Source organism: Pteropus vampyrus, unplaced genomic scaffold (assembly GCF_000151845.1).
Source record: "Pteropus vampyrus isolate Shadow unplaced genomic scaffold, Pvam_2.0 Scaffold816, whole genome shotgun sequence".
In the NCBI taxonomy this organism is placed as follows: domain Eukaryota; kingdom Metazoa; phylum Chordata; class Mammalia; order Chiroptera; family Pteropodidae; genus Pteropus; species Pteropus vampyrus.
The window spans coordinates 467626-494840 of record NW_011889597.1 but is presented as its reverse complement, the minus strand read 5'-3'; the positions used below and the strand labels follow the sequence as shown (position 1 = coordinate 494840).

Sequence of the window (27215 nt, the reverse complement as noted above, 5' to 3'; positions counted from 1 at the left end):
GCTTGGAAGGATGGGGGTGGGGGTCCCCACTCTTGTTTGAAGTCAGAAACGGCTCTCTGGGCAGTGTGCCTGGCCCTCCCACGCCTTCCTCCTTTCTCAGAAGAGCCAGGGCCAGGCGGAGGCGGGAGTTGACTGAGGCAGAGTGGAGGCTCTATTTAAGGAGCACTCAGAGAATCACTGCAGATCCAGCCCCAGGAGCGGGAGAGGAGGCTTTATGGGTAAGTGTGGTCCCCTGTCTCTCAACTTGAAGAGTGAGTGAGGTAGGGTGGCTCCTAAGCCTCCTGGCTTGCCTCCCCTCTCCAGGGATAAGCTGCCACTCTGCCTGGTGAGTGGAAATAGCACCCAGCCCTCAGTTTAACTCTCTCTCTAGAAAGTGAAAGTGTGTTTGGGAAAATTTTTCTCTTCCACTTCTCTACCTTTTGGGTACTTCAGATGTTTACTTCAGGTGGAGAGATTTTCATGGAGCTGGGATTTCTGGACCCCTATGTTGGGGATCTACATTTTGGGGGTCTCCTTTGACTCAGGAAGCCCCTCAGCCTCTAGAGAGATGCCCTTCTCAGTGTACTTGTTCTGACTCTTCTCCCAGTCAGTCACCCCTCCAGCTCCACATCTAGTCCTATCAGGAGCACATTTGGGCAGGAAATGATGGGACTGTCTTGGCAGTACCTATGGCATCTCTGCCATGGCCCTGAGCCCCCTCCCCTAATATCCTACATCAATTTCTTTTGAAATTTAAAGAACTTTCGCCCCTTTCCCTAGCAATGGCCTCTATTTTCAGCTCTAAGCTCAGACCCTCCCTGAGATAGGAGGAATCTTGAGATGTCAGGTTCTTTATCTGACCCATTTGGGAAACAGACAAAATTTCACAGAAGAGAGCATGGGAAGGCAGCATCAAAGCTGAGAGAACTTTGGCTACCTGGCTCTGAGAACTGAATTCCATAGGCTGTGACCTCTAGCAAATGCCCTAGGGACTCAGTTCCAGTGCCCGGCTGTGCTACCCCATCAACACTGAAGTCATGAGAAAGCTGTTGGTTTAGGCGCACAGTGTTCTACCCAGGTGCTCCTTCAAGCACCCATTCTAGCTACTGGCTGATCTTTTAATAACTTCAACTAGGGCTACCCTTCTGCTCGAAGACTTCAATAACTCCCCAAAACTCCTTACCTTGCCATAAAAGTCTTTCATAAATTGGCCTCCACTTAGCTTTCAAGCCTGATCTTCCAGTGAAACCCTGCTGCTTCCTGCTTCTGCTGCCATGCTTTTTACTCAAGCTGATCCCTCTTGGGTGCTTCTTGGGACTCCTCTTTCCCATCCCTATGTGTTGAAATCCTATATAGCCTTCAAAGCCTCTCTCAGATGCCTCTTCAAGAAGCCTCTCTCAACTCCCCAGTGGTGCATATGATCTGCACATCCTCCATACTCCGCTCCATCAGGGCTTGGTTCGTGAACCCCATAGTGTCTAGTCCAGTGTTCTGCACATAGAAGCTGTTCAATAAATGTTCTTTGAATTTCGCTGAGTGTCTCTCATGTGTGAAGAGGCAGTTTGGCCTAGAGGTTAAGGCTAGAGTCAGATTTTCCAGATTTGTTCTCCATGTGTGGCCTTGGGTTAATTGTTAACCTCAGTAGGCCTCAGTTTTCTCATTTGTAAATGGAAATAATAATTATAACCACATTAAGGTTTTGTGATGATTACATCGAGTTGATAGTTCTATATAGGGTTTTAGCACAGTGCCTGCATGTAGTAAGTTCTCAGGGATGTGTATGAGGTTGTTATGATTCTTATTTTACTCCTTTGAGTAGAATGTGAGCTACCCAGTTGAGAGGTAGAATAGGTCTTAAAATTGATCGGCCAGGGTTCATTTAATGAAGGGCTTCAGACCAGATGCCTAGGTTGGGTAAGGCTGGGGCAAGGCTGAGAGGAAAAGGCTATCAAGATCAAGGTTTGGTGGCGCAAGCCCTGCTGGGATCTAGAACCTCTGGATTCCCACCTTCCATGTGACCTGAGATGAGTCATTCCCTCTCTCTGGCCTTGGTTTCTCAGCATAATGTAAATTGAAGCGGTTTGGCCAGATGACCAGCAAGGTCCCTGGCAGCCAGATGTTTTATGAGTTCTAAGCTTCTAAGTATTAAGTTCAAAGAAAAGATCAAAGAAGGATGCATCTAGGCTCCCAGCAGGGCTCCCTTACATCCACAGTGCCTGGAGCCAGCACTGGAGTTTGGAAGTATGGGATATGCCGGACTGAGCTTAGTGGCAGCATTCCCTTCAAAAGCCTGTAGTCAGAGGATAGGGGTAAATTTGTGTGCAACCTATGGGCATTTCCAGGGCATAAGGGGAAGCATTAGGAGGAATGTGAGCAATGTGGACTCTCAGAGATGGGGGAAGTTGCGGGACTTCAAGGGTCCAGACCCAAGAGGATAGAGAGGACAGCGTACCTTATTTGGTGTGAGGCTCATGATTTACTTGAAATCTGCTTTGTTTCAAAAAAAGGATTTGAGGGGCTTACAAGCAGAAGACAATTCTCAGATTAAAACAAAAAGTCTGTGACATAAATATATAGTACACAGTAAATGTGTATCCTTTTTGACCCAGAGATTCAATCTACTTATCACTTTTTTAGTTTTAGTTAGAAATTATTTCAAACTTACAGAAAAGTTGCCAGAATAGTGCAAAGGACACTTGCTTATCCTTCTACCAGATTTACCAACTGGTAACCTTTTGCCATGTTGCTTTCTCTAATGTATAGTCCTTATTCAAATCTTGCTACTTGTCCCAACAATGTCCTTCATAACAATTTTCTTTCTGGTCTGAGATCCCAAACAGGATCATACATTGTATTGTTTTCATGTCTCTTTTGTCTCTTTTGACCTGAAACGGTTTCTCAGCCTTCCTCTGTCTTTTATGACATTGACATTTTTGAACAGTAAAGACCAGTGGGGTGTGTCTCAGTTTAGGTTTATCTGATGTTTCCTCATGATTATGCAATACTGCTGAATCGATGCGTTTTCTCAGTTTAACATATTGGAAAGCACATGATGTCAATTTGTCTCTGGTAAAGAAAAAGATTTTAAGATTCTCGTTAAAGATAGTAAGAAAAACTTTATTCACCAAAGTGTATTACAATGGGGTTCAAGTATTATCTACCAGTTTTTCTCTACTATGCTACTAGGTTACTATGTTTTACTTTGTAATTAATAAATTCCTTGTTGGAACATACTTTAAACTATGTAAGTATCCTGTTTCTCATCGAACTTTCACCCATTAGTTTTAATATCTATGAATGATTCTCATTTGAATCAATTACTGGTTGGGAATGGTGATTTTCTAATTTCATTATTCCTTCTCTTATAAGGAAGAGCTTTCTTTTCATATTTATTTAGATAACATTATGGTATGGACTTATGGATCCTCGTTTTATCAGGAGGTTATAATCTGTTACTGTGATTATTTGTTTTCATGCTTAAATCGTCCCTGACTTGGCCAGTGGAAGTCCCTTCAAACTGGCTTTTTTCTTCTTTGGACATTTTTGAGTAGTCCTTTATTTTCTCATTTGTTCCAGGCTCATCTTGTACTTTCCCTGCTGCAGCCTTGGAATCAGCCATTTTTCCAATGGGACTGGTTCCTTTTAGTGGAAAATGGAATTTATTACCAGAGATCTGGGAGTGGGCTATTCTTGTTGCTACTAGGGTGTCATTGTTCATTGAGTCAATTTATAATTTTAAGACTTTAGATTCTACAATTTAACGATTTTATTTGTAAACAAAACTCCATATTCAAGGACATTTGCTTTCTCATCGCCCTTTCTACTTCCAAATAAGACCAAGCTATCTTATTTTGCCTGTATTACTTCAGAAGCCTCCTAACTTGTCTATTTCCACAATGGCCCCTCTACATTCTCTTCCATACAACACCCAGAATATATTTTTAACAAGTCTGATCACATTCTCCCCTGCTCGTAACACTCTATCCCTAAGAATAAAATCCCAAATTCTCAACATGGCTTCAAGGAGACACAGGATCTGGTTTCGTCTCTAACCTCATTAACTACCACTTTTTCACTCCCTCATAGGACAAGAACATTCCGGCCACAGGGTTATTGTGCCTGCTTTTCTCCCCCAGGTATTCAAATGGCTCATAAAGCTCTTTATTAGTCTCCATTAAAGAGACAGTTCTTCAGAGAAGCCTTCGCCAACTATCCTGCTGAAAACAGGATCCCATCACTTATCACTATCTGACATGACATCATAAATTCACCTATTTGCTTGTTGTTAGTCTCTTTCTCTACATTGCACCTCTAAAGTAAGCTCCATGAGGGCAAGTACTTGTTTGGTTTTCTCCTGCAGTGTAGTGTCTCAAATACTGCCTGGCATATTGTGGGCTCTCAAATGCTTATTGAGTGAATGAAGATAACTTTCACTCCTTGGGGCTTTGGCACCTACCATGCCCTCTGTCTGGTTTTCCCCTCACCCTTCTTTTTGCATTGCTAGCTTCTTCACATTCTGTAGATCTCAGCTTAAATGTCACTGCCTCAAAGAAGCCTTCCCTGATTACCTTATTCTAAGTTAAGTTTCATTACTCCACTTGCATTTTCTATTTCAATCTCTTATTCTTGCTGTAGTACTTATAACAACTTCCCTTTATCTATTTGCCTGTTGCCTCATCCCTATGTCTCCCCACTAAAATGCAGATTCCATAAGGGCAGAGGCTGCTATGGCTGTCTCATTCACTACTGTATCCCCAGGGCCTGGTATAGTTGCTGGCAAATAATAAGCACTCAAGAAATATAGTTGGATGGACTTTTAATGGCTAAAAACTGGAAGGAATCCAAATATCATTAATATTTGCGCACACAGTAAATGCCAGGCACTGTGGTAAACATTTCACATGCAGGATTTCATGGCATCTTCTCATGAGATGGGTTCAGATACCATCATCTCCACTTGCAATGAGGAAATTGGTTCAGGGACATTAAGTAATTTATCTAAGGTCGCACAACAGACCCATTACACCACATCACCTCCCTGTGTTTTGATAATTTTTTTTTTTTTAAAGAAAAGAAAAGAAGATGAACTAGGGGTAACAGTTTAGGATCCAGGCTTTACACAAAAGATGCAAAGCATATTTGGCTCTGAGCTCCCTAGAAACAAGGGCAAAGAGAAAAATATAACCAGTTATGACATCCTTGGTGCTTCAAAGATAAAGCAAACTACTCACTAGGAAAAACACCTTTCCCAAGTGCTGAGGTTTGTGAAAAATTCTCCATGAAGCTGATAAACACAGCAGTGTTCAATCAAGTGGTCTACAGCTTCAATAGCATACCTATATCCAGATAGTTGTTGGCCAGCTACAAATGGAAGTTCAGTAAAAGCAATTCCACAAGAAACTGAATTTATACAGCCAGGGGTATCAGATCTGGTAGTCTGGCTAGACCTGTAGTTAAAATTGAGTGGATCTCCAGCAAACTCCCACAATATTGCAAATTCGACCTATTAAAGACTATTAGCGAAAATCCAGAGACAAGAAGTGACATTCATCTTAAATTTCAACCCTACCCAGTGAATTTTCCAGGTAAGGTGTCATCCTGCACACTGAAGGACAGTAGGAAGAAGGGGCTAGGCCCAGGCAATGAGGAGGCACACTTTTTCCAGAGGTCCACTCTAATTCCTCCTAATGGAGGGAGGAGGCCAGAGAATAAAGTGTTAAATCAAGCTATACTCAGATACTGCAATATGCTGATCAGCCCTTCAGCTGGACCTGTGAGGAAACCTGCAGAACAAAGGAAGATTTCTGCTGGGATTGCCAACAACCCATTATCCTACACTCTGAAGGGGAAAACAGGAAAAACAGTCTTTAAGTGGCTCCCTACACAAAATAAAATTATTCATTCCCTACGGCTAAAACCATAGGAAATCTATGGATTAAAGGCTAGGAACTGCCAGCAGGCCTATCATACTACATAGTCCTATCTCCTCACTGTATGTCAGTATCAAAGGAAAATGGGTAAACAAAGTCTTTAAACTGTAACTCATAGGAACTAAAGAATAGTGTATAAACTGAACTCCTGTACACTTGGGGTCCCTCTCAGTATCTTTATCCCTCTCTGTCTTTCCATCCCTCTCACCATCTTTACTGTCCCTCTCAGTGCCTTTACTCTTCGCTCTTTCTCTCACTGTCCTTGTCTCTATAGTCTCTGTCCCTCTGAGTCTCTCAGGCTGTCTCTGCCTCTGAGAGGAGGCCACACTCTACCTATGGAGTGTTAACCCTTCTCTAATAAACTCTCCTTTTGACTCTAACTTTGGCGTGTTTCAAATGCTTTCTTACACTCCGCCAAGAACCCTCTTCTCTCTCAGTGCAAGGCTTGAGTCCCCCACCCCCGAATTTGCCCTGTCCTGCATCGCCCCCAACCTCTTGTGCCCCAGTCAAGGGAGTAAAGCTCACATTACACGGGTGAGGAAACACCCCCACCCCCAAACATAAAAATGATCTTGCAGCATACACTTGACTTCACTTATTTATTTTTTTTTTAATTACAAACTGGAGACAGGGGCCCTCAGCTTGGGGAGTTTGGGGAGCTTTGCCAGAAGGAGGAGAGGAGAAAGGGCAAGTGGGGGCTTACTGCAGGGCAAGCTTCTAAGGGGAAGATGATGGGGAACAGGAAGGAGAGAGGAAACAAAGGGTCCAGGCCCTTCCATCCACAAGCCCACGTGAAAGAAAAGAGCCACAGGACACCCACCCAGAGATGTCCTTGGTCCCTTCTCGCCCTTCCCCAGTCATCCGGCAAAAACGTGAGAAAATTCAAAGACGTGCATGAAGCGAGTGGCCAGTAGTCTTGGTAAAAAAGCAAAATGACAGGTGACAGGTGTACCCAACTCTGACACACAGCTGAGGTCTCCCTCCTTGTCTAGGAGGACAGTCGGGTACGTGCTCCCCAGGGCGGCCTGCGGCGCCCTCAGCCCAGGCCTTTCCTCTTCTGCTTGCTGCGGCGCTCCGTCGCTTCCCCCGGAAGGCTGTGGTCGCTGCCGTCGCTGCTGGCGGGCGCGCGGAGCAGGCGCCTCTGCACACGGAACTCGGGCTCGCGGACGCGCGGCGCAGCCTGCAGCAGGAACTCTCCTCCGCTGAAGGTGACGCGCACATCGGTGCGCGGGTACGTGCCGTACACTCGCCGCAGCTCCCGGAGCACGAAGTCCGGCAGCTCCAGGCGCGGGCCCAGCGCGCGCTCCACGCGGCCCCAGCGCAACTCCGTCTGCAGGCTGCCGCCCTCCGGCCACGGCGCCCAGCTCTCCGACACCGCCGTTCCCGCCGCCGCAGGCGACTGCAGTAACGGCCCCGGGTAGCTGGGCGCGGGGAACGGCGGGCTCAGGGACGTGGCGTAGGCCTGTGGGAAGGCCCACCAGGGTGGCACAGTCCCGGGGAGCGCGCCCGGACTGTGGAAGCAGTGGTATTCCCTCGGGGCGGTCCAGTTGCCGGAGCTCAGGGCTGGGGGCGGGCTGCAGAAATTGTGGGTCTGGATGGGGGGCAGCAGCAGGGGGCCGGACAGGTATGTGTAAGTGAGGGGCTGCAGTGGAGGCCAAACGCCTTCCCCAGGCGCCAGGCAGCTGTATGAGTGCATGATCGGAAGCTCAGGTGGCGGTGATTTGTACTGGAGCCTGGTCCTAGTCCTGGTCCTGGTCCAGACCTGTGGTGGGGGTGTGTGTGTGGATACACTTTGTTCTTATCAACACCACCTGTCCCTGCGCCTGCCTAGCCAGGGCTCTGATTCATAGCACGAGCCCATGAGTACATACTTCCTGACTTTGGAGAACTCTTCCTAAGGTGTTTAGCTCCCACTTCACTGCTTGTCCCAGGGCTGGGCCCAAACCCTAGGCTCCCCAGCGGACACTAAGGACCCAAGACCTTTTCAAGCCCTCACCCCAGAAGTGCTCTTCCACTCACTTGTCTCCTTCAGCGGGGGTACTTGATCCTCAGCATTTGGGGGAGTCAGATAAGTGCAGAGCAGGGCTCCTCTCCACCACTTTTTAGTTGAGCTTCTCTCATCCATGCCCTGCCTCAGCCACACCTCTCCGTTTCTAGGCAAAGGGAAACACCTTACACTGGCCAAGAGCCAGCCTACTTGTGTCTACATTGGTGAGCCTGTGAGTTGTACCCGCAGTAACCTAGATGCTAACCCTTGTGCTCAGTGATCCCTCACCACAACTTGCTCAAACTCACACAGCCATTTCTAGTAAAGGAAAATTCAACCCCATGTCTGTCTCAAGACATTTTCCTTATCGCCAATCCATGCTGGCTTTCTTTCAGGTAATCTCACAGTCCTCCCACTCTAGAATGTTACATAAAAACGTCTAGTTCTTAATAACTGTGAAGAACATGGTGATATCATCCACATTTAATAGATAAGAAACCAGAGACTCAGAGAAGTTAGGCTACTTTTTCAGGGTCACACAGTCTGTAAGTAGCACAGTGAGATTTGAACCCAGTCCAACTGATTCTAAAGCCCAGTAGCTAGTTGGGGGAAGCTAGAAAGATTGCTTCATCCAGACAAGGTGAACCCTGTCTGAGTTCTAGTATCCTCTTGCTGCAGGTCAAAACCCTGTACCTCTTTCTCAGTGGGATGGGTGGTAGTTGCTAGATGATTAAAACTGAGGCTGAGCTACCAGGTCCTCATACTTTCCTTCCCCCTTCTGTTGACTCAAGCAGTATTACCAGTGACTCCCACAGGTTATCCTAGGTTCTTAGCATCCCTCAAAGCCCATCTACTTTCTGGAAAGGTCTCCTAACACTCATCCTCACCCTTTCACCCCTAAGATGTCCAAAGCCTAAACCCCGGGAACCTGTGAATATATTACATGGCAAGGGGGGATTAAGGATGCAGTGGTATTAAGGTTGTTAATTGCTGACCTTAAAATAAGGGGATCATCATTGATTATCCACGTGAACCTAATGTAATCATAAGGGTTCTTAAGCATGGAAGAGGGAGGCAGAAGAGTTGGAGTGATGTAATACAAGAGTCAACCAGCCATTGCCGGCTTTGAAGACGGAAGGTATCATGAGCCACGGAATGCAGACAACCTCTAGAAGTTGGAAAAAGAAAAGAAAATGGATTCTTCCCTAGAGCTTTCAGAAAGGAATGCAGTCCTGCCAACACCTAGATTTTAGTCAATGATACCCATTTCAGACTTCTGACCTCCTGTGATAATTTGTTCTAGCACCAACAGGAAATTAATGCACTGCTCTACTTCTATTTATAACATTGCCCCTCCCTCCAAATCCCAACACCTGAAGAATATCCAAGACTACCTGTAGACTGACCTCCTTGCCTGGAGCTGAGGGACCTTGTGGGACTAGCTTGTTTCTCCACATGCTCCCACTCATCCACAGGGATCTGGTCACAACTGGTGAGAGGTAGGGAGATTGTGAGACCAAGCTTAAGTTGGAGCCTGGCAGGGTGAGAAGCCTGCATTTTGATACTGATCCCTACATGCTTAAGGAAGATCTCTGCTGGTCTGGGAAGGTAGTTTTCAGGCAAAATGAGAAAGATAAGGATGAAGCTGTTTCTCAGCTTCCATTCACCCTGATTCCAGTAACAGCTCCCAGATTTTTTGCATCCCACACTTTACTCTCAGTTAAGTGGTTCTGGGGGAGCTTGCTTTATTCCATCCTTAAGTTAGGGTGATTTAGGGCTAAACCAGTCAGCATTATCATCCCTCTGGCCATCATGATTTTTTTTTAAGGTAGCCATATGACTCAATTTAGGCCAATGGGAGCCAATCTCAGAACTTTGTTATCTTATTGGGTGGAGAGAAGTGCTCTCTTTCCCCTGGACAGAAATTTGAAAGAATGCAATCTGGGTGGAGAGGTGAAGGCCTGTCTGAGCATGGAGCCACAGAATTAGAGCCAAGGGACAGAGAGAGATATTGGGTTTTGATGACATCATTTGAATCTTGGACTTTAAAGTTACACAAGTCAATAAATTTCTTTTTTTCCCTCCAGTTTTATTGAGATATCGCTAACATACACTGCTGTATAAGTTTAAGGGGTATAGCAAAATGACTTACATATTTGTGAAATGATGACCACAGTAGGTTTAGTTAGTGTCCATCATCTCACATAGATACAAAAAGAAAAAGGAAAAAAAAAATTTTTTTTCTTGTGATGAGAACTCCTAGGATCTACTAACAATTTTCAAATATACCACATAGCAATGCTACTTATTGTCATGTACATTACATTTCTAGCACGTATTTATCTTTTAACTGGAAGTTTGTACTTTTTGTATCTTGACCACCTTCTTCCAATTCCCCCTCCCTTCACTTTCCAATAAATACCCTTCTTACTTAATCTAGTTTGAGTGGAGTCTTTATTTATTTTTTACTCATAGCTAGTTGTGTTTACTTCATATAAATTTAACTACAGAATACATAATGAAATTGACTTTTAAAAAATTATTATTACAAAGCACCATCTCCTAAGTCTTTAGAAAATTAAATGGTTGGGTTGTTATGCTATGGAGCAGAGTCCTCTGTTGCTTACATCGTGTCCCCCACGCCCAGTGTTTTATTATGAAAAAATATTTAAATACAGCAAACTGAGTAGTTTTTGATCAGTGAACCCCAGGATCGGAGGTCTCTTGTGGGCAAAGTAGAAGATAGATTGGTGAGAGAGAGGCTGAAAGCCAATCTTGTAGGAAGTTCTCACATTAGCCCAGGAAAACTGACAACCGAAACAGGCACAGGGGAAGGAAAAGAGAGGTGGGAGCAGATTCACCTGGACTTGATCCTGTATGACTACTGGATGGAGGAGGTAGGATAGGGGCAGATAAACATGTTTTTAGCTTGGTCACCTGGGTATCCGAGGCAATTCTGGAGATAAAAACCTTAGTGGGCAATTGGAAGTTGAGGGAATGGTGAGTTCAGTTGGGACATTTGGGGAGCTGTCCAGCAGGCAGTTTTATATTCAGACTAGAGTTGGAAGGTGGGGTAGGAATGAAGGAAAGGGACAAGGTACAGTTACCAGAACAGCTGCTACTCTGGCCCGCATCACACTGTGTTGTCATGTCTGCCAATGTGTTGGGTTCCACTTAGGCTTTTTGAGGGAGGCAATCTTGCTTTTGAAGTCCCTTTTACCCAATATAGCTGATGGCCTGGCAAGTTGGAGTGAACAAATGAAGAGTATTGAAAATGGAAACTTTAGAGACCCTCTCTCTGTCTTTAGAAAGCCCTGGGGAAAAGTGCCCCAGTGAAGGGGACTGAGGAAGAATAGTTAGGAGGAGAACATGGTGGAACCTAGAGCAGAGAGGTCAGAAGCCAGGGGAGGAGAGAATTTTAAGGAGAGAGAATTTGTGTATTTATCTGTCCCCTGATCCAGAAACTCCTCAAGACCCAGGGGTTCCACTTCAGAAGTCATGCAGGCAAAATGACCTTCAGTGGATGGCCATGTCTCCTCCCAGTTAGCTCTGTGCTTGGCAACCAGAAAGGGAAACCAGAGATAATCACAAGGTCCCTCCCTGATGCTGACACAAAAGGGAGACTGTAAAATCAGAGGGCTGAGGTGCCTCAGATTGTAACCATAGGGCATTAAACACAACATAGGGGCCAAAATCTTTCCTATTGCTTCACACTCAGTTCTGGCCCTTAGACAGCCCTACCTATTCCCGTCCTCCAACTGGTCACCAAGAGAAGGCTCAGTAAAGACTCAGGATTTGCTTTGAAATAAAGACACATGCTGGCTAGAGATGGAAAAGCAGAGGCACACTTTTCATCAATTTATATGGGTCCTAATGTGCCAGGCTCCATGCTAAATGCCGGGTTTCCTGCCCTCTATTCTCACAGCCAAGAACGTACAGATGAGGGTAAGGGTAGGGAGGGGGGAAAATGGTCACCTTTCTTCTAGTCATGAGGGCATTCTGGAGCAGGAGGGATTTCTGCAATTGCTTAAAGTCTATAAGACAGATGACGTGTGTGTGCGTGCGCGCGCGCGCGCGCGAGCGCGGCTTAGGGAAGACATAGGAGATAAGAATAGGTCTGAAGGAGCGGGATTGGAGAGAAGAAAAACGAGACAGACCAGTGGCAGATAGATGCTGGGGACAAGGTTCATGGGGTCCTGGGGTACTCCCCAAGAACTGGTTGAACAGACTCTAGCCCCTGGACACCAGGGCTATTGTGTTGGACCATTTGCTGTGGACAAGCCCTTTACTAGGTTGTCAGGAAGAAGGGAGAGAATGATATTTCTGTTGACAACAGAAATCAACAAAGGCATGAAGACCAAAAGTTTGTGAAACTCTTGTGCCCACACAATCCTTGTAAATGCATGAAATAGAGGTTAACAAAAGGAGGGTCCATAACAAAGAAGTGATGGAGCTAAGAAACTGAATCCCAGAACCCTGGAAGCTAAAGGCCACTCTCGTTGCCCTATGTCCCAGGTTAAACAAACAGGTCTGGAGTATGTGCTGTTTGTGTGGAAACCTAACCAGGCTTACAGCCCTGTTGGGAGAAGACATGGGACCAGACTAGACTGAGCAAAACAAAACTTGGAGGGCCTGCAAGAGTAAGAAGGGGAAAGACTCCTGTACTAGGAGTCAGGAGAGCTAGGTTCCGGTTTGTCTGGATCTCTTGCTTATTGTGTGAAAGTCACTGAATCTCTCTGAACCTCAGCTTCCTCATCTGTAAAATGGGAATAATAGCACCTACCTTCCAGGGATGACATGAGACTCAACAAGATAATGAATACTGAGTGATTGACACAATAAGGGTTCATAGTTAGTGCTCAATATTCCTTATATTTTATTATTACTATTATTAATAGGAGGAGGTTAGGCTGCATGGTTGCCCTCTCAGGACCAGGCGCCTGTGGCCTGAGCGCTGGTCCCCATGGTTCAAGCAGGTCTGTCCACTCTTGAGGGACTCACAATCTAGCATCAGGGAGTCTCAGGTCATGCCTCTGACATCTCCTTATCTGCCTCGGCTGTGCATCCAGTCAGACAACAAGGCTTATAGGAAGGTGCTGAGCTCTTTCCATTCTCTGCATTAATACTAAGGAAAGATGGGGGAGAAGGGTTGCTCAGAAAAACCTTGCTGTTTTGAACTTGTTAACTGAGTATAAATGAATCAGGAGGCATTGGCTAGAAATAAATGATAAAGATTTATTCAAGGGTCTTGGGATTTGCAAATGGGACATACGACTGGGCAATACCTAGAGTGTTTCGAAGAAGAGAAGCCGAGAGTTCTCACAGAAAAAGTACGTTCTTGAGAAGAATCGGTTCTGCATCCTTAACCTCTGAATTGGTGGGAGATGGTAATTTTCCAGATGTCAGGTGGTCTGGTCACTGAACACTCTTTCCTAAGATCTTTGGGGGGTTATCTATAGGATTTACACACATATCTCCATGCACTGACGCACAACCAAAAAGTTCAGAAGTTTAAGTTCAGGGGCTAGTTAAAGTAAGAACAGGATCATTTTCTCATGCCTCAGCCTACTTGATTGTAGTAATTTAGCAGCTTGACTCCAGTGACTCCATTTTATTTCTTCACTCTTTCCTCAATCTGAAATAACATTAAGGCTTCCAGAACCGGATAAGCAGGTCAGAATCCAGGCAACCTGCCCCCTTCATGCTAACATCCACGTTCTTTTTGGTCCCTAAGGGCAAGTGCCCATGACAAATATGGCGGCAGCAGCCTCAGGCGGGGACACCTGCCAGGCAGCAGTCCCCAGAGCCGCGCGTAGCCAATCGCTGGGCGGGGGCGGAGGAAGAGGCCGGGAGAGCGGCCCCCCGGCGCGGCGCGCAGGAACACTGGCTCGCACCTGGCTCAGGGCTACCCAGATCAGGCTTCGGCTGCCTCTATTGCGGTGAGGGGCTGGCGGCGGCGGCGGGGCTCGGGGACAGGAGCAGGCAGGTCTGGGGGCCAATCAAATGCAAAGGACAGACCAATGAGGCTGGAATGCCATCCGCTCTGGGAGTCCTGGGGGCTGTCTGACGGGGTCCCTGAGGTGATCAGATGGTGGGTTGGGAGAGTTCTTGGGTCAGGGTGGGAGAAAGAAGTTTAGGCTCAAGGGAAAAGGATAGAATTCTTGCAGAGGGGCTCCCTGTGGCTGGTGTCGCGGCATGTATCAGGTCAGGATTCATTTCATTAACATAATAGCCCTTACCCCTGGTGAGTAGTAAAATTACTTGGGGAGCTTAAAAGAACACCATGCTGGGTCCCATCCTTGAGAATTCCGATTTACTTGGTCAGGGGTGGGGCCTGGACCTGGGTGTTATGAGCAGGTGATTTTTAACGTGCAGATGGGTTGGAGAACCTCCTTGTGTTTCGGCGCCGCTCGTGAGTAAAGAAAGATCTCCTGGATTGATCCCAGACTCCTCAGCGGCTTGGGAGGGGCAGGTGGTTCTAGGGTGAGGTTGCTGACCCTTCAGTACTGCTGTAGTAACATGCCCTGGAGGGAAAGGGAGAAGGAGAAGGTCTCTCCCCGAATAAGGTGGAAGTTCAGTTCCAGCCTGAGGAGGAAGATAGGCCTGCCAGTGCGGGGCACCCGCAAAAGCCCTGCCAGGGCTGGACCTCGCTGTGGTGGGACTGGGCAGGGAGATGAGGCTCCCGGGTGTGAAACAGGAAGCACAGCAAACAATTCGGAAGTCAGCTGCTTGTTGAGAAAAGGATACGCCTAATATTTGCAGAGTACCTGTATTATACCTTTCAATTTCATTTGATACCCCTGAGGACCGTCAGGGAACCGATTTGTTTCTCCTGCTTCACAGACGTAGGAATAAAAGCTTGTTAGTAATAACGTGTAGACCTATCCCACCTCCAAATTTTGCTTATTACTAGCTTTTCCCCCTCTGCACTAGTTGCTTCTCATACAGTCTCTAGACTCGAAGGGAATCGGAAGCAAATACCCACCTTCCTTCTGATGCTCCTCACTCCAGAGACCCAGTCTGGCATCCTTTGTTTGCTCCACCAAATCCATCAGCCCCAGCCATCCAGGAAGATGCTACTGTTCCCATCCTTTTCTAGTTTTTTTATCTCCCAGAATCCTGATGGGATGAAGAAGGGAGAGTATTTATTTATTTATGAATGAAAATAAGTGTATCATTTATTTATATACTTATTATTTTTATATGTCTCTAAGTGTAGAAGGGGGAGTTTTACATGATACCCGGGGCTTCTTCCAAACAGATCTGATTCTGTCACCTCATCACCCCCCATTCCATTGTCCTCAGGACAGAATCTTGTGTTACAAAACCCTTCGATCTGATGCCTTTCTACCACCCTGCTTTGAGCTCTCTTCCCATATTTTTTCTGGTTTTCTTAGCACAGTGCTGGGCACATGGTAAAAGCTTAATAAATGTTACTTTTTGTTATTATCTCTAGTCCTCTGTGCACCTGTTGCCTTGCTGTACATGTTTTACTCAGCAGGGCACATGGTAATAATCTCGATGGATTCCTCACGTTGCCAATTTCTGACTCCCACAGCCAAGCAGAATGCAGAGCTGAGAGGCACAGTGGGATCTGGGGTTGATACTCCTCCTCCTATGGCTGCTTCTCTTCCCTAGCGCTGGGATGCCCCTACCGGCTTTTTAGGGGCAAATTGACCCAGTAGGTATTAGTTGAGCACCTGCTGTGGTAAAGGAGCCTGGTGGAGGCAGAGTAGAAATTAGGGGCGGGCTGACCTGGTACTGTCCTTAAGGAGCTTGGGGTCTGGAGGAAGGTAAGGGAGGCACTTGGATCCTGATACAAGGGATCTTAAAAGGGGTGAGAACACATGACTAGGTATACTTGGGAAGTCTGGTGCCACTGACTTAGGCCTTGAATCAGCAGGATTTGATAAGACGTTGGTGGGGTGTGGGCATAGTGACATGAGAAATGCTGAGATAATTTTAGTCAAAAATGCCTGTTTTGAATCTTGGCTCTAGCACTTAATACCTCTGTGATTTGGGGCCAGTTATTCAACCTTGAGAACCTTGGTTTCTTTATTTATATATAAAATGAGGACTGGAAATAGTAATAAGAGTTATAAGGATTCATTATAATGGATAAAAGCCATTATAAAAGCCAGGCATATCTTATACACCTGAGAAATGGTATATAGTCACAGCTAGGGTATTTAGGTGGAAGAAACAGCATGAAGAAAAGTGTGGAGGTGGCATTTAAAAAAGAATTTGAGGGATGGCAAGATACACCCAGCAGTGAGAGGAATGTTGGGTGCTGGAAAGACAACTTCAGTCATGGATTTGGCAAAAAGGACACTGACTGGAACCCTTTAAAGATCATAAAACCAAACTTCAAAGACATAACAAAAAAGTAATAATACCTACTGTTTATAGAGGGTCTTCTAAGTGCCAGGCACTATGCTTGGTGCTTTAAATACCTTTTGCATTTCAGCCCAAAGCAATCTAAGAGGTTGGCTTTATTCCCACATTATAGATGAGACTGAGGCCCAGGGAGAGGGAGTGTCTGGCTCAAAGCCATACAACTGGGACCATACCAGTAGTGGGGAAAGATAGAACCTGCCTCCAGCAGGTTACCCCACAAGGTGCCAAGGTGGGGGTGGAGTTGGTAGCAGGTTACAAGATATTTCACCTGGGTTATGCAACTAGGTGGTGTGGGCTCCTACTCTTTCTCTCTGGGAGAGGGAGGTAGGGCTGTTGGTCTCTGCTGGGGTGGATTGAGGATGGGGGAGGGCTAGTAGGGGAAGGCATTTCCTGGTGGAGGAGAGGAACAATCTGAAAGAGAAACCGCTTTAGTGACCCTGCACACTCCTTGCTCAGCTTCTTCTCCTGAGCAGAGGCTTACCTGGACAGGCTGCTTTGCCTCCAGCTCTGCCTTGTGGAGTTTGTCTCTGGCATTCCTGAACATCTATGTGTTTCTGCTCCTTGCAGGCCCTCCTCTTCTGATTTTCCCAGATCTCTCGAACTTCCTTACTACTGGAAGGGGCCCGATTACCAGGACATGCCCCTGCTGCTACCCTGATCTGTTATAAGTAAGCTCAAGAAAAAGCCAGCATCTTCTATGTGATTGGTACAGTGCTCAGGGCTTCCTGAACATTAGTTTAATTCTCCCTGCATTCCTATAAAGCTAGGCATTATTACCCCATTTTACAGGAGAGAAAACCGAGGCTCATACTGGTTAAGTGACTTGCCTGAGATTACGTTCTTAGTGGGAAGTGCAGTTGGCATTAAACACAGGCCGTCGTGATAGCACAGTCATACCCTTTCCATCTCATGTCCTTAGAGGTTTTCTTCTATCATTGCCCTAGTGTGGGTACTGGGAGCCAGCTGGTGGAGACTTGGGACCTTGCCTGTAGGGTTCACCTCCTCTAGTAACTGGGGCAAGTTACTGGAAGTCTGGGTGGAGACGGGGAGCTTCACTCCCTTGGTCAAAGGCTTTGGAGGTGTGGTAGCGTACTCTGAAGGGCCGTGGGGAATTAGAGAAAGTGACTTGGCTTAAAGATAGTAACAGGGGTGCACATTGTGTTTTATAGCCCCCCAAACACCTTTAGATTAATCCCCGCTCCATCCTTGTGTGGTACATGGGGAAGGCCTAAGAGGTTCAATAGTAAAAATCTAAAGTGCTCACCACACTTACCATGCTAAGTGCTTTATAGTACTTAGCATGTTAAGTACTCATTGACTGCTAACAATAGCCGTAATAAGGTTGGCCCCATATTGCAGATCAAGAAACAAGCATAGAGAGGTTAAGCAAATTGCTCCAGGTCACATAGGTAGTAGATGGTAGAGTTAGGATTTTAGAGACTTCCAGGGTGTCTTTCAGCTATATTAGTTAGAAAGTCCTGAGGAAACTTGTAGGGTGATGGATATGTTCATGATCTCAGTTATAGTGATGGTTTCACAGGTGCATACATGTTAAAATCAACCAGATTGTACACTTTGAATATGTGTAGATTACTGTATGTCAATGACACTTTAATAAAGATGTGAAAAGAAAAAGCTTTTCCCACCAACCATTCCTTCGGGGGTTCCAGGGCTCTAGGGAGATGCCATCCTCCTCCTGCTGGGGCAAGGTAGAATCATTGTGGTCTGGGAGAGATTCTCACAGACTTAGCAGCTGGTTTCGGGTACCTTTGGCTGCTTCTCCTCTTTTTCTCAGCACTAGGCATAGACTGGCGCCAGGTTGGCATGAGGATGAGGGTGTGTGTACGTGCAGATTGCAAGTAACTGCCACTTGGCTTCCAATGAGCCCAAGAGTGACCCCAGTGAGATTCTCTCCTGTTCTCTCCTCAGAGCCTCTTTCTCTTCCGATCAGTCACTCCCATAGCAAGAGGGGTTGAGTCCAGAAAATTGTCTCTGTGAGGCAGAGGGAGAAGACACAGGCTCTGCCAACCCCTGTCAGGCTGCAGTGGGGGCAGACAGAAGAGTCTGCTGTGCAGGGGCAGGAGACATCATAGAGGGACCAAGGAGTCGAAGAAGGTCTCCAGGACATCCAGCATCCTCTGGTTCTGGCTCTAGAGGATGGGTGAGTTGGAGGTGAGGAGATGGGGAAGGTGCTTCTGGTGGTGGTGGTGGTGGGAACCAGCAAGAACAAAGGCCTGGCAAGAGAAGAAGTTGGCCTGAAGATCCAAGGCAAGCCATGCTGGATAGGCCAGAGAGGCCAGACAGCAGAAGCCCTTTAAGGCTGGGCAGAGAGGTGAGGCCATGGTGGGTGATGGGGCAAGGACGGGTCCTGTGGGGTCATTACTGTTGGACTGGGGTTGAAGTTAACTCTCTAGGGCCTGATTCTAAAAGGAAACAGAAGTTTTAGCTCCATGTGTGAGTGTGCATGTGTGTGTGTGTGTGTGTGTGTGTGTGTGTGTGTGTGTGTATGTGTGAGTGTTAGTGCAGGGACAGACGTGTAGAGTCCCATGGGCAGGCTTGGGTCACGAGGACTCAGTGGATCAGCTTCTGAAGGTGCGTATAAATCTCCTAAGGCTGTCATAACAAATTACCATGGATTGGGTGGCTTAAAGCAACCAAAATTTATTCTCTCACAGTTCTGGAGGGTAGAAGTCCAAAATCAAGGCATCAGCAGGGTCATACTTCCTCTGGAAAGAGGCTCTAGAGAAGAATCTTTCCTTGCCAATTCCAGCTTCTGATGGTTGTGCCCAACCCTTGACATTCCTTGGCTTGTAGCCGCATCATCCAATTCCCGCCTTCGTCTTCACCTGGCATCTTCCCGCTGTGTGTGTCTGTCTCTGTGTCCAAATTTCCATCTCCTTACAAGGATACCAATCTTGGGATTAAGTTCCACTCGAATTTAGTATAATGTTATTTTAACTTGGTTACATCTGCAAAGACCCTATTTCCAAATAAAGTTGCACTCACAGGTGCTGGAAGTGAGGACTTGAGCATATCTTTTTGAGGGATGCGGCTTAACTCACAACAGGGAGTTTGAGAGGAGGAAGCCCCCATCGCTTCCAGCTGCGGGTCAGACAAGCACACATGGGATTATTTTTCTGAAAAGAGAACAGCAGCTTCGAGCCTAAAAAAAGAGACAGATTTAATGCCTCGCTTAATGCTTAACGGACCAGCAACATGGTGTCACCTGGGAGCCCCATAGAAATACAGAATCTCAGATTCCTCCCCAGACTCACTGAGTCAGAGTCTACATTTTAATAAAGTCCCTAGGTGACTTGAAAGCACAGTTCAGTGTGAGAAATGGTGCTCTAATAAAAATCCAACTTTTATTTCCTTTCCCACCTATGTTCAGTCTAGCTTGCCAGTTTCCGTACATGAGTAAGCCTGGTTGGAAGCTGGACAGCCACATTGTCCTTTGTTCTCTCTTTTCATGTAACATGGTTTTGAGTTTCTCTCCCATGTATTGAGATTGCCGGCGTGATTCCCCTTTCTGGAGAGCATCAGGCTTGCCGAGCCAGTCCCTTTGTTGCATTCTTGGGCTGTGTCCAACTTTTTGCTATTTACAAATGTTGCTGCCGTGAACATTTCTATACATATTCCTTTGGAGTTAGTTCCTTAGATGGAATTTCTGGAATCAAAGTGCATGAAATGTTGTGGACTCTTATTTAAATATCTTATCACTCTTCTATATCTGTGGAATATGACAACATAGCAGGTTTCTCCGTTCTGCCCAACCGTGCATGGAAGCCCTGTGCACATTTTCGCTGTATGACATTGGGCAAGTTACTTAACATCGCTGAGCTTGGCCATTGCTTTATAACATTGTAATAGTGCTATATACTTTGCAGGGATTTTTATAAAAATAATAATGACACCACTAACATCCATTTATTGAGCACTTTCTGTGAGTTACCTCATTTCATCCTTACATTTCTCTACAGAGTAGGCATGATTATCCCTTTTTCCCTTTTATAGAAGAGGAAACTGAGGCTTGGGTTAAGTAGTTGGCCTGAGGTTATACTGTAGGAACATCATGTGTCCCAGCCCAGGGTTGTCACATTTAGACTGATAAGGTCAGATAGTATGGATGCAAGAAGATACTGAGCACATGGCCTGAGCACATTTGGACCTGGCTCGGTACTTGTTGGACTCCTGCCTCCGCTTCCCATGCCTGTATCAGTTTCCTTGGGTTACTCCCGGGTATGATATCTAGCCCAACATTGTTTCAACTGTACATCATTAACGATTCTCCAGTTTTATTTAACTTTCTCCCAGTTGGAAATGAGTTTTTAAATGACTCACAGGTCTGGGGTTAGGAGCAGAGCTGGCTCTGATCCTTGTAGCTAACTGACTCCTTCATCCCCAGGGACAAGGATGGCCAGACTGCCTGTGGCCATGAGCACTTCCCAGTGCTCCTAGGCTGAGGCTTGGCTGGCAGCCATGGGGTTGGGCAAGCCCTGGGCCTGGCTGTTGGGCTTGCCCACCGCTGCGGTCTATGGCTCCCTGGCCCTCTTTATCTCCATCCTGCACAACGTGTTCCTGCTTTACTACGTGGACACCTTTGTCTCAGTGTACAAGATCAGCAGAGCTGCCTTCTGGGTCGGAGAGGTAGGCCAGCACGTCTCTGGGGTGGAAGCTGGGCAGATTGCAGTGCTGGGACCCACCTAGCCAGGAGCATGGGGCAGGCAAGGTTGCCCACCAAAACTCAGCCTTGATGACCAGCTCTCATGGCCACGGTCCTATGAGCCAGGGACTGTCTATGTATTCACATATATAATATATCACATATATAAACTTATCAGCTGGATACATTTGCTAGCTGGGCCCCAGATAGGAGTTTGATGGGGACAGTGGCCGCTAGAGTGAGTTTTTTTTAGCAGAGGGACTGACCTAAGCAAAAGTTTGCAGGCAGGAAAGCTAGTGTTATCTTTAAGGGGTGGTGTGCAGGCTGAGCAGAGAAAGCCCCGGAAAGGAGGCTGCCCATAGCCCACCTGCCTCATTTCTCTTCTGCCCACAGACGGTGTTTCTCCTCTGGAACAGCTTCAATGACCCCCTCTTCGGCTGGCTGAGTGACCGTCAGTTCCTCAGCTCCCAGCCCCGGTTTGTGTCTTGGGAACAGCTCATAACTTGTTCTGTCCCACCCCACCCTTTCCCAGGGCTGGAGGACCCCCACATGTTTGGGTTGAGGGAAGAAAGGGACCATTTTCAGCTGTTGTCCAGGTTTCCTTCCTTCCCAAGGGCAGGGCAGGCTCTGTCCAGGTTGGAGAAGTGGCCTTGAGTAATGGTTGGCCTTGATCACTTGGGGGAGAGATTGACCCCAGCTCGACTTGTCGGGCCCTCTGGATTGGGTGCTGTACTGCAAACACTCTGCTGCTTCTGGCAGATTCCTTTACCCTATCCCTGCTGGGTAAAGGAAGCCATCACAGGGGCACAGGCACAGCAAGAACTGCAGGCCTGCTGGGGCCCATCACTACCCCTAACCCTGAAAAATGGGTATTATACCACCCTGTGGCCCTCGGCCTGGCAGGCTGACAAGGGAACAGAGGAGCGAGTACCCACTGGTGAGTGTGCTTCCGAAATCGGAAGTTAAGGACTCGGGGCTCAGCAGGACCACCTGGTGTGAGTCCCACACTCTGGGCCTCCATGCCTCTTCTGGGGCCTGCGTAGGGGACACTGGGGTCCAAGTCTGCAAGAGTATCTACCAACAACCCTCCTCTCCCTGGCAGGTCGGGCACTGGGCTCTCCTCGAGGGCCGTGGTGCTGGCACGGGTACGGGCCCTGGGCAGGCATGGGCCACTGCTGGCACTGTCATTCCTGGCATTCTGGGTGCCATGGGCCCCAGCTGGCCTGCAGTTCTTGCTGTGCCTGTGCCTCTATGATGGCTTCCTGACACTCGTGGATCTGCACCATCATGCCTTGCTGGCTGACCTGGCCCTCTCAGCCCACGACCGCACACACCTCAACTTCTACTGCTCCCTCTTCAGCGCAGCTGGCTCTCTCTCTGTCTTTGCCTCCTATGCTTTCTGGAACAAGGAAGACTTCTCATCTTTTCGTGCCTTCTGCCTGACACTGGCCGCTGGCTCTGGGCTAGGCTTTGTGGGGGCCACACGGCTGTTGAGGCGGCGGGTCGAGATGGCCGGCAGGGAGCCAGGGTACCCAGATCTGGCTGTGGACAGCGGGTGAGTGTTCAGTCCCAGCTCTCCAGGTTCCTGCCAACACCGTTCTGAATCTAATTTCAATGCTGGGTCTCCTGGCCGATGGGTGGCTGCCCTGGGATGGGGGATGGCTACGGCCCAGCCCTAGGCCATTCTTGACTCCCCTCTGCCCTATAGTCTGTGTGGAGAGGAGCTTCCTGTAGGCGGTGAGGAGGCGGGCAGTATCACCTTGGGCCAGTACCTCCGGCAACTAGCACATCACCGGAATTTCCTGTGGTTCGTGGGCATGGATCTGGTGCAGGTATGAGAGCAGTCCCCCACCTAGCATGGTTAGTGTATGCCTCACTCAAGGGAACAGGTTCCTCAAAAGCCGGGAAGTCAGTTCTGGGCCTCTCGTGAGAACCGGTGGGTGATTCGAGGACAGGAACACAGTTTGCGTAGTGAGGAGACCTGGGTTCTAGCACCATCTGAGCTCCTAACTGCCTGTGTGATTTTAGGCAAGTCTCAGTCTCTCAGGACAGCCATGTCTTCACCTGCAAAGTGAGTGTATGAAAAGAGGCACTTCTTTGGGGACTCTGTGACAATCTTTTTAACACACCAGGTGCCACACCTAAAACACATGTAGTGTATAAGCTAGCCAAATTTAGAAATATTGTTTTATGTCATTAAGCTTGTTTTACTAAAGTGTTTTCGATTAAAAAGAACAAACTTAATTGTTCTAATGACAATTTTGTCATACTTTCTGTTAGCAAAATTAGATAAGCAACAGATATATATATATATTTTTTGTTCTAGCATGTTCAATGTTGAGGGACACGGGGACGAAGGCTGCTCTTACTGCTCTTGTTGGCTTTCGCCCTGTGCCTGGCTCCCCTCCTCCCCCAGCAGCCTCCTCACTGCCCCTGTTGGGTTGCAGGTATTTCACTGCCATTTCAACAGCAACTTCTTCCCCCTCTTCCTGGAGCATCTGTTGTCAGACCACATCTCCCTCTCCATGGGCTCCTTCTTGTTGGGTGAGTGTGTGCCTTGGATAGGCTGGAAGGACAGAGGCTTGCACCCCAGAAACCCTATCCCAGCTATAGGCACAGCCACCTCCCCGGCTGGGGCCCAGGTGTTAGAGGGCAGAGTCTGCTGTGGGTCGCACCTCCAGCCCCCAGCTCTTTTCCCGAGGAAGGGGCAAAAGCCTGTTGGTGGTGTGAGGGGGTAGGGCTGCTCTCATTGGTGGTCCTGTTGGTAATAGTGCTACCCAGAGGCGATGAGGCACAGTGGCTGGTTAACAGTGAGGACTACAGTGTGACAAGCCTGGGTGTGAGTCTTGACTGCTTATTTACCGTGTGGCCTTGGGTGTGTTCTATTTAATCTCTTTGGACCTCCATTTCTCATCTGTAAAATATGTATCATGATAGTACTTACCTTAAAGGACTATGAGGATTCAATAAAAGGATGTGAAATATCTCTCGGTGCAGAGCCTGGCAGGTCATTATGCAAACTCTGATTCTGGAAAATTGTGGAAATTGTGGCAGTGCCTCCTGACAAGGCTCCACCTCTTCTTCCCAGGCATCTCCTATGTCGCTCCCCATCTCAACAACCTCTACTTCCTGCCCCTGTGCCGGCGCTGGGGTGTCTACACCGTGGTGCGGGGGCTCTTCCTGCTTAAGCTGGGCCTGAGCCTTCTCATGCTTTTGGCTGGCCCCGACCGCCCCGGCCTGCTCTGCCTCTTCATTGCCAGGTATGCCTGCCCTCTCTGACCCTCACACCTCTGTCCCATCCCTTCATTCTTGCCCACTTTCTCTCTCTGCTGGCAGCAACCGTGTCTTTACTGAGGGCACCTGTAAGCTATTGACCTTGGTAGTCACTGACCTGGTGGATGAGGACCTGGTGCTGAACCACCGCAAGCAGGCAGCCTCAGCGCTCCTTTTTGGCATGGTGGCCCTGGTGACCAAGCCAGGCCAGACCTTCGCCCCGCTGCTGGGCACTTGGCTGCTGTGCTTCTACACAGGTGAGGGCCCAGGGACTGGCAAGGGGCTCTTGAGGCTCAAGGGGGCACAGCTTACCTGGCACACCAACTGACAAGCCTGGCTTTAGGTCCAGTGAATGAGACAATGGCAACTGGCCAACAGAGTCTGGGTCTGGGCCACCGTGGGCTGCCACACCTCTTCTGCCACTCCTCTGCATCGGAGGGGAGCTGAGTCTCTGATTCTTCTATTCTTTCAATAGTTCATTCATTAATTAAACAAATATGTATAGAATACCAGGTGATGCTTTGGGAGATAACAATGAATAAGACAGACAAGGTCTTTGCCATCATGGAGTTTATATTCTAGTCAGGGGGAGGAGAGGTGGTGATAGACAGCCAAACAAGAACACAGCAGGTAGTGACAAGTGTGATGGCAAAAATAGAGCAGATCCTCAAATAATATCATTTTGTTCAATGTTGTTTTCTTAAAATATTGATGAGATGCCACAGGAACATACTCTTGTTTATACCAATTAGCTTATGGTAAAATTGGTTCGTTATACATATTATTTTGCTTACGGTTGTAGGACCTATCGACAACACTGAGGACTTACTGTAGTGTGACTGAGAAGCTACTCTGTGTAGTCAGGGAAGGTCTCTGAGGCGACACGCAGGATGTGGACTGAATGGGGAGGATTTAGTCTAGAAAGAACTCTGTGGATCCTAGATGAGGGAGTGGCAAGTGCAAAGGCCCAAGGTATCAGGAGTCGTTAGGAGATGAGGCTGGAAAAGTGATGTGGGCTCTGGGAAGCAGGTCAGGTTTTGGATTTTTATTCTCAGTGCAAAAAGAAGCTATTGCAAGAGTTTTAAGCAGGGGACATGATCTGATTTACATTTTTAAGAGCCGGCTCTGGAGAATGGATTGTAGAGAGGCTGTGGCAGAGGTTATGGAGGCTTGGACCAGGGTGGTGCTGGGGGTCTGGAAAAGAAGTGTTTGGGTTTGGTATGTGTTTTGGAGTCGGGAGAAGGTGAAGGATTGGCTGTTGGGAAGCACCGAAGTTAAGGAATCTAGGAAGACTTTAACGTTTTTAGCCCCAGTTATTGGGTGGATGGTGGTGCCATTTACCGAGAAGAGAAGAACAGGGGAGAAGCAAGGTCGGGGGAGAATCAGGAGTTATGGTTTGGACATCTGTGTGTGTTGTCTCATGTGGACTTTGGAGGAGCCAAGGGCTGACTCTGTTCTTTCTGCGCGCTCTCTCATCCTAGGTCATGATCTCTTCCAGCAGCCCCCACTGGCCCTTGTAGGGAGTGCCCAGCCCTGGCCAGAGCCCCCGGCCCCACCCCCAGCTCAGGCCCCGGTGCTCCGCCAGGGCTGCTTCTACCTGTTGGTGCTGGTGCCCATCACCTGTGCTCTGCTGCAGCTGTTCACCTGGTCCAAGTTCACACTGCATGGGAGACGCTTGCACATGGTCAAGGCCCAGCGCCAGAATCTGTCACAAGCTCAAACCCTGGGCATTAAGACTGTGTGAGAGGTACAGCAATACCACTCTGCTGAGAACACTGCCTGCAATTTTGGGAAGGAGCCACTTTTGCCAGGCTGGTGTTCTGCTCTGCCTTCCTTGGGTGCAGCCTGGAGGACAGATGGCAGAATGGGAGCTCCTACGGCTGAGCTGGGAGCAGCACTGGGTCTTAAGATCCTGCTTGGCTGGCTGGCCCAACTTGGGCAAGAACTGGGCCAGAAGTGTTCAGGGACCTGCTTCCCCCTCGGGGGCAGGAGAAAGAAGAGGCCGAAGGAGGGATGGGGCTGCCTCGTGGTCACATGGGGTTGCCACGGGGCACGGAGTCCTATCTGACCACCTGGCTGGGGCTGCAACTTTATGTGGGCTCAGGAACCACTTTTGATACTGCAACTGCTCCCTTTCAACCAGCCAGGGGAAGCTGACCATAAGTCCTGCCTACCCTTCCCTCCACCCTTCCAGTGGTTTCTCTGGGTTCTCTGCTTCAGCTGTGCCTGAAGTAGTATGCCCCTGCTATTGCAGGGCTTCCCCACCCCCACCTGGCCTCTAAAGAGGTTCAGCTCATCACAGATGGATTAAAGTCTTTTTGTTCCCATTCCTGAGGTCTGTGCTGTGTGTAGAAGTGGTGGGGTGGGTAGCAAGATTCCGCATTTAATACGAAAAGCACTCAGGGCATTTTTCCAAAGATGAGTTGGGGGGCCACCCACATCAGATTCACAGAGGTAGCAGGGGGAACATGTGGACAAGTAGCTGTACAGGGGCAAAAAGGCTCAGCCTGCGGTCATAGCCCCAGTGCATTTCCACACGCCACTGCTGGACGTGGAGGTCAAGGAAGTGGCCGCTCTTAGGCCAGAGGCCCTCAACCTTGGAGTCAACAGGGAGCTTTCAGAAATGTCCGAGTTCTGTTCCCCAAGATTCTGATTTCATGAGTCTGGGGTATGGCCTGGGAACTATGGTTTTGGAAAGCTCTGTAGTGATTCTAACATAGCTGGGACCGAGAACCTCTGCTCTAGGCCAGAGTTTCTCAGCCTTGGCATTAACACATTTGGGCTGGATGATTCCTTGTTGTGGAATCACCCCTGGTCTTTGCTTAGTAGATGCTAATAGCATCTCCTCCCCTGTGGTGACAACCAAATGTCAAATGTTTCTAGGCATTGCCAAATATATCCTGGGGGGCAAAGTTGGCCTTGATTGGGAACCACTGCTCTAGGCCAATGGTTTGTTGAGGGTGTGCAGAATGGCTAAGAATGTAGG

General features: G+C 47.9%; 1 protein-coding gene across 7 annotated transcripts; it reads left to right on the top strand.

The window, feature by feature from the left end:
- Positions 1 to 144: 144 nt before the first annotated feature.
- MFSD13A (major facilitator superfamily domain containing 13A) lies at positions 145 to 26558 on the top strand. 7 transcript variants are annotated; one of them, XM_023526291.1, is made up of 11 exons: positions 13817 to 13835; positions 16861 to 16961; positions 18223 to 18465; positions 20699 to 20940; positions 21350 to 21432; positions 22059 to 22511; positions 22665 to 22788; positions 23404 to 23500; positions 24045 to 24216; positions 24293 to 24486; positions 25711 to 26558. In XM_023526291.1, exons 4-11 carry the CDS (start codon positions 20773 to 20775, stop codon positions 25971 to 25973), a joined length of 1554 nt encoding a protein of 517 aa, XP_023382059.1. In that variant the 5' UTR covers positions 13817 to 13835; positions 16861 to 16961; positions 18223 to 18465; positions 20699 to 20772; the 3' UTR covers positions 25974 to 26558. The 7 variants fall into 7 exon arrangements, with proteins under 7 accessions (XP_023382062.1, XP_023382063.1, XP_011384130.1 ...); XM_023526292.1 differs by lacking the exon at positions 13817 to 13835 and adding an exon at positions 16264 to 16282; XM_023526294.1 differs by lacking the exons at positions 13817 to 13835; positions 16861 to 16961 and adding an exon at positions 145 to 218.
- Positions 26559 to 27215: the final 657 nt, after the last annotated feature.

Excerpts from the sequence above, each read along its gene's own strand:
- MFSD13A (XM_023526294.1), top strand. The coding sequence starts at position 20,773 with ATGGGGTTGGGCAAGCCCTGGGCCTGGCTGTTGGGCTTGCCCACCGCT. Across the intron at positions 20,941-21,349 it reads CTGCCTTCTGGGTCGGAGAG|ACGGTGTTTCTCCTCTGGAA; the intron begins GTAGGCCAGCAC and ends TTCTGCCCACAG. Across the intron at positions 24,487-25,710 it reads GCTGCTGTGCTTCTACACAG|GTCATGATCTCTTCCAGCAG; the intron begins GTGAGGGCCCAG and ends CTCTCATCCTAG.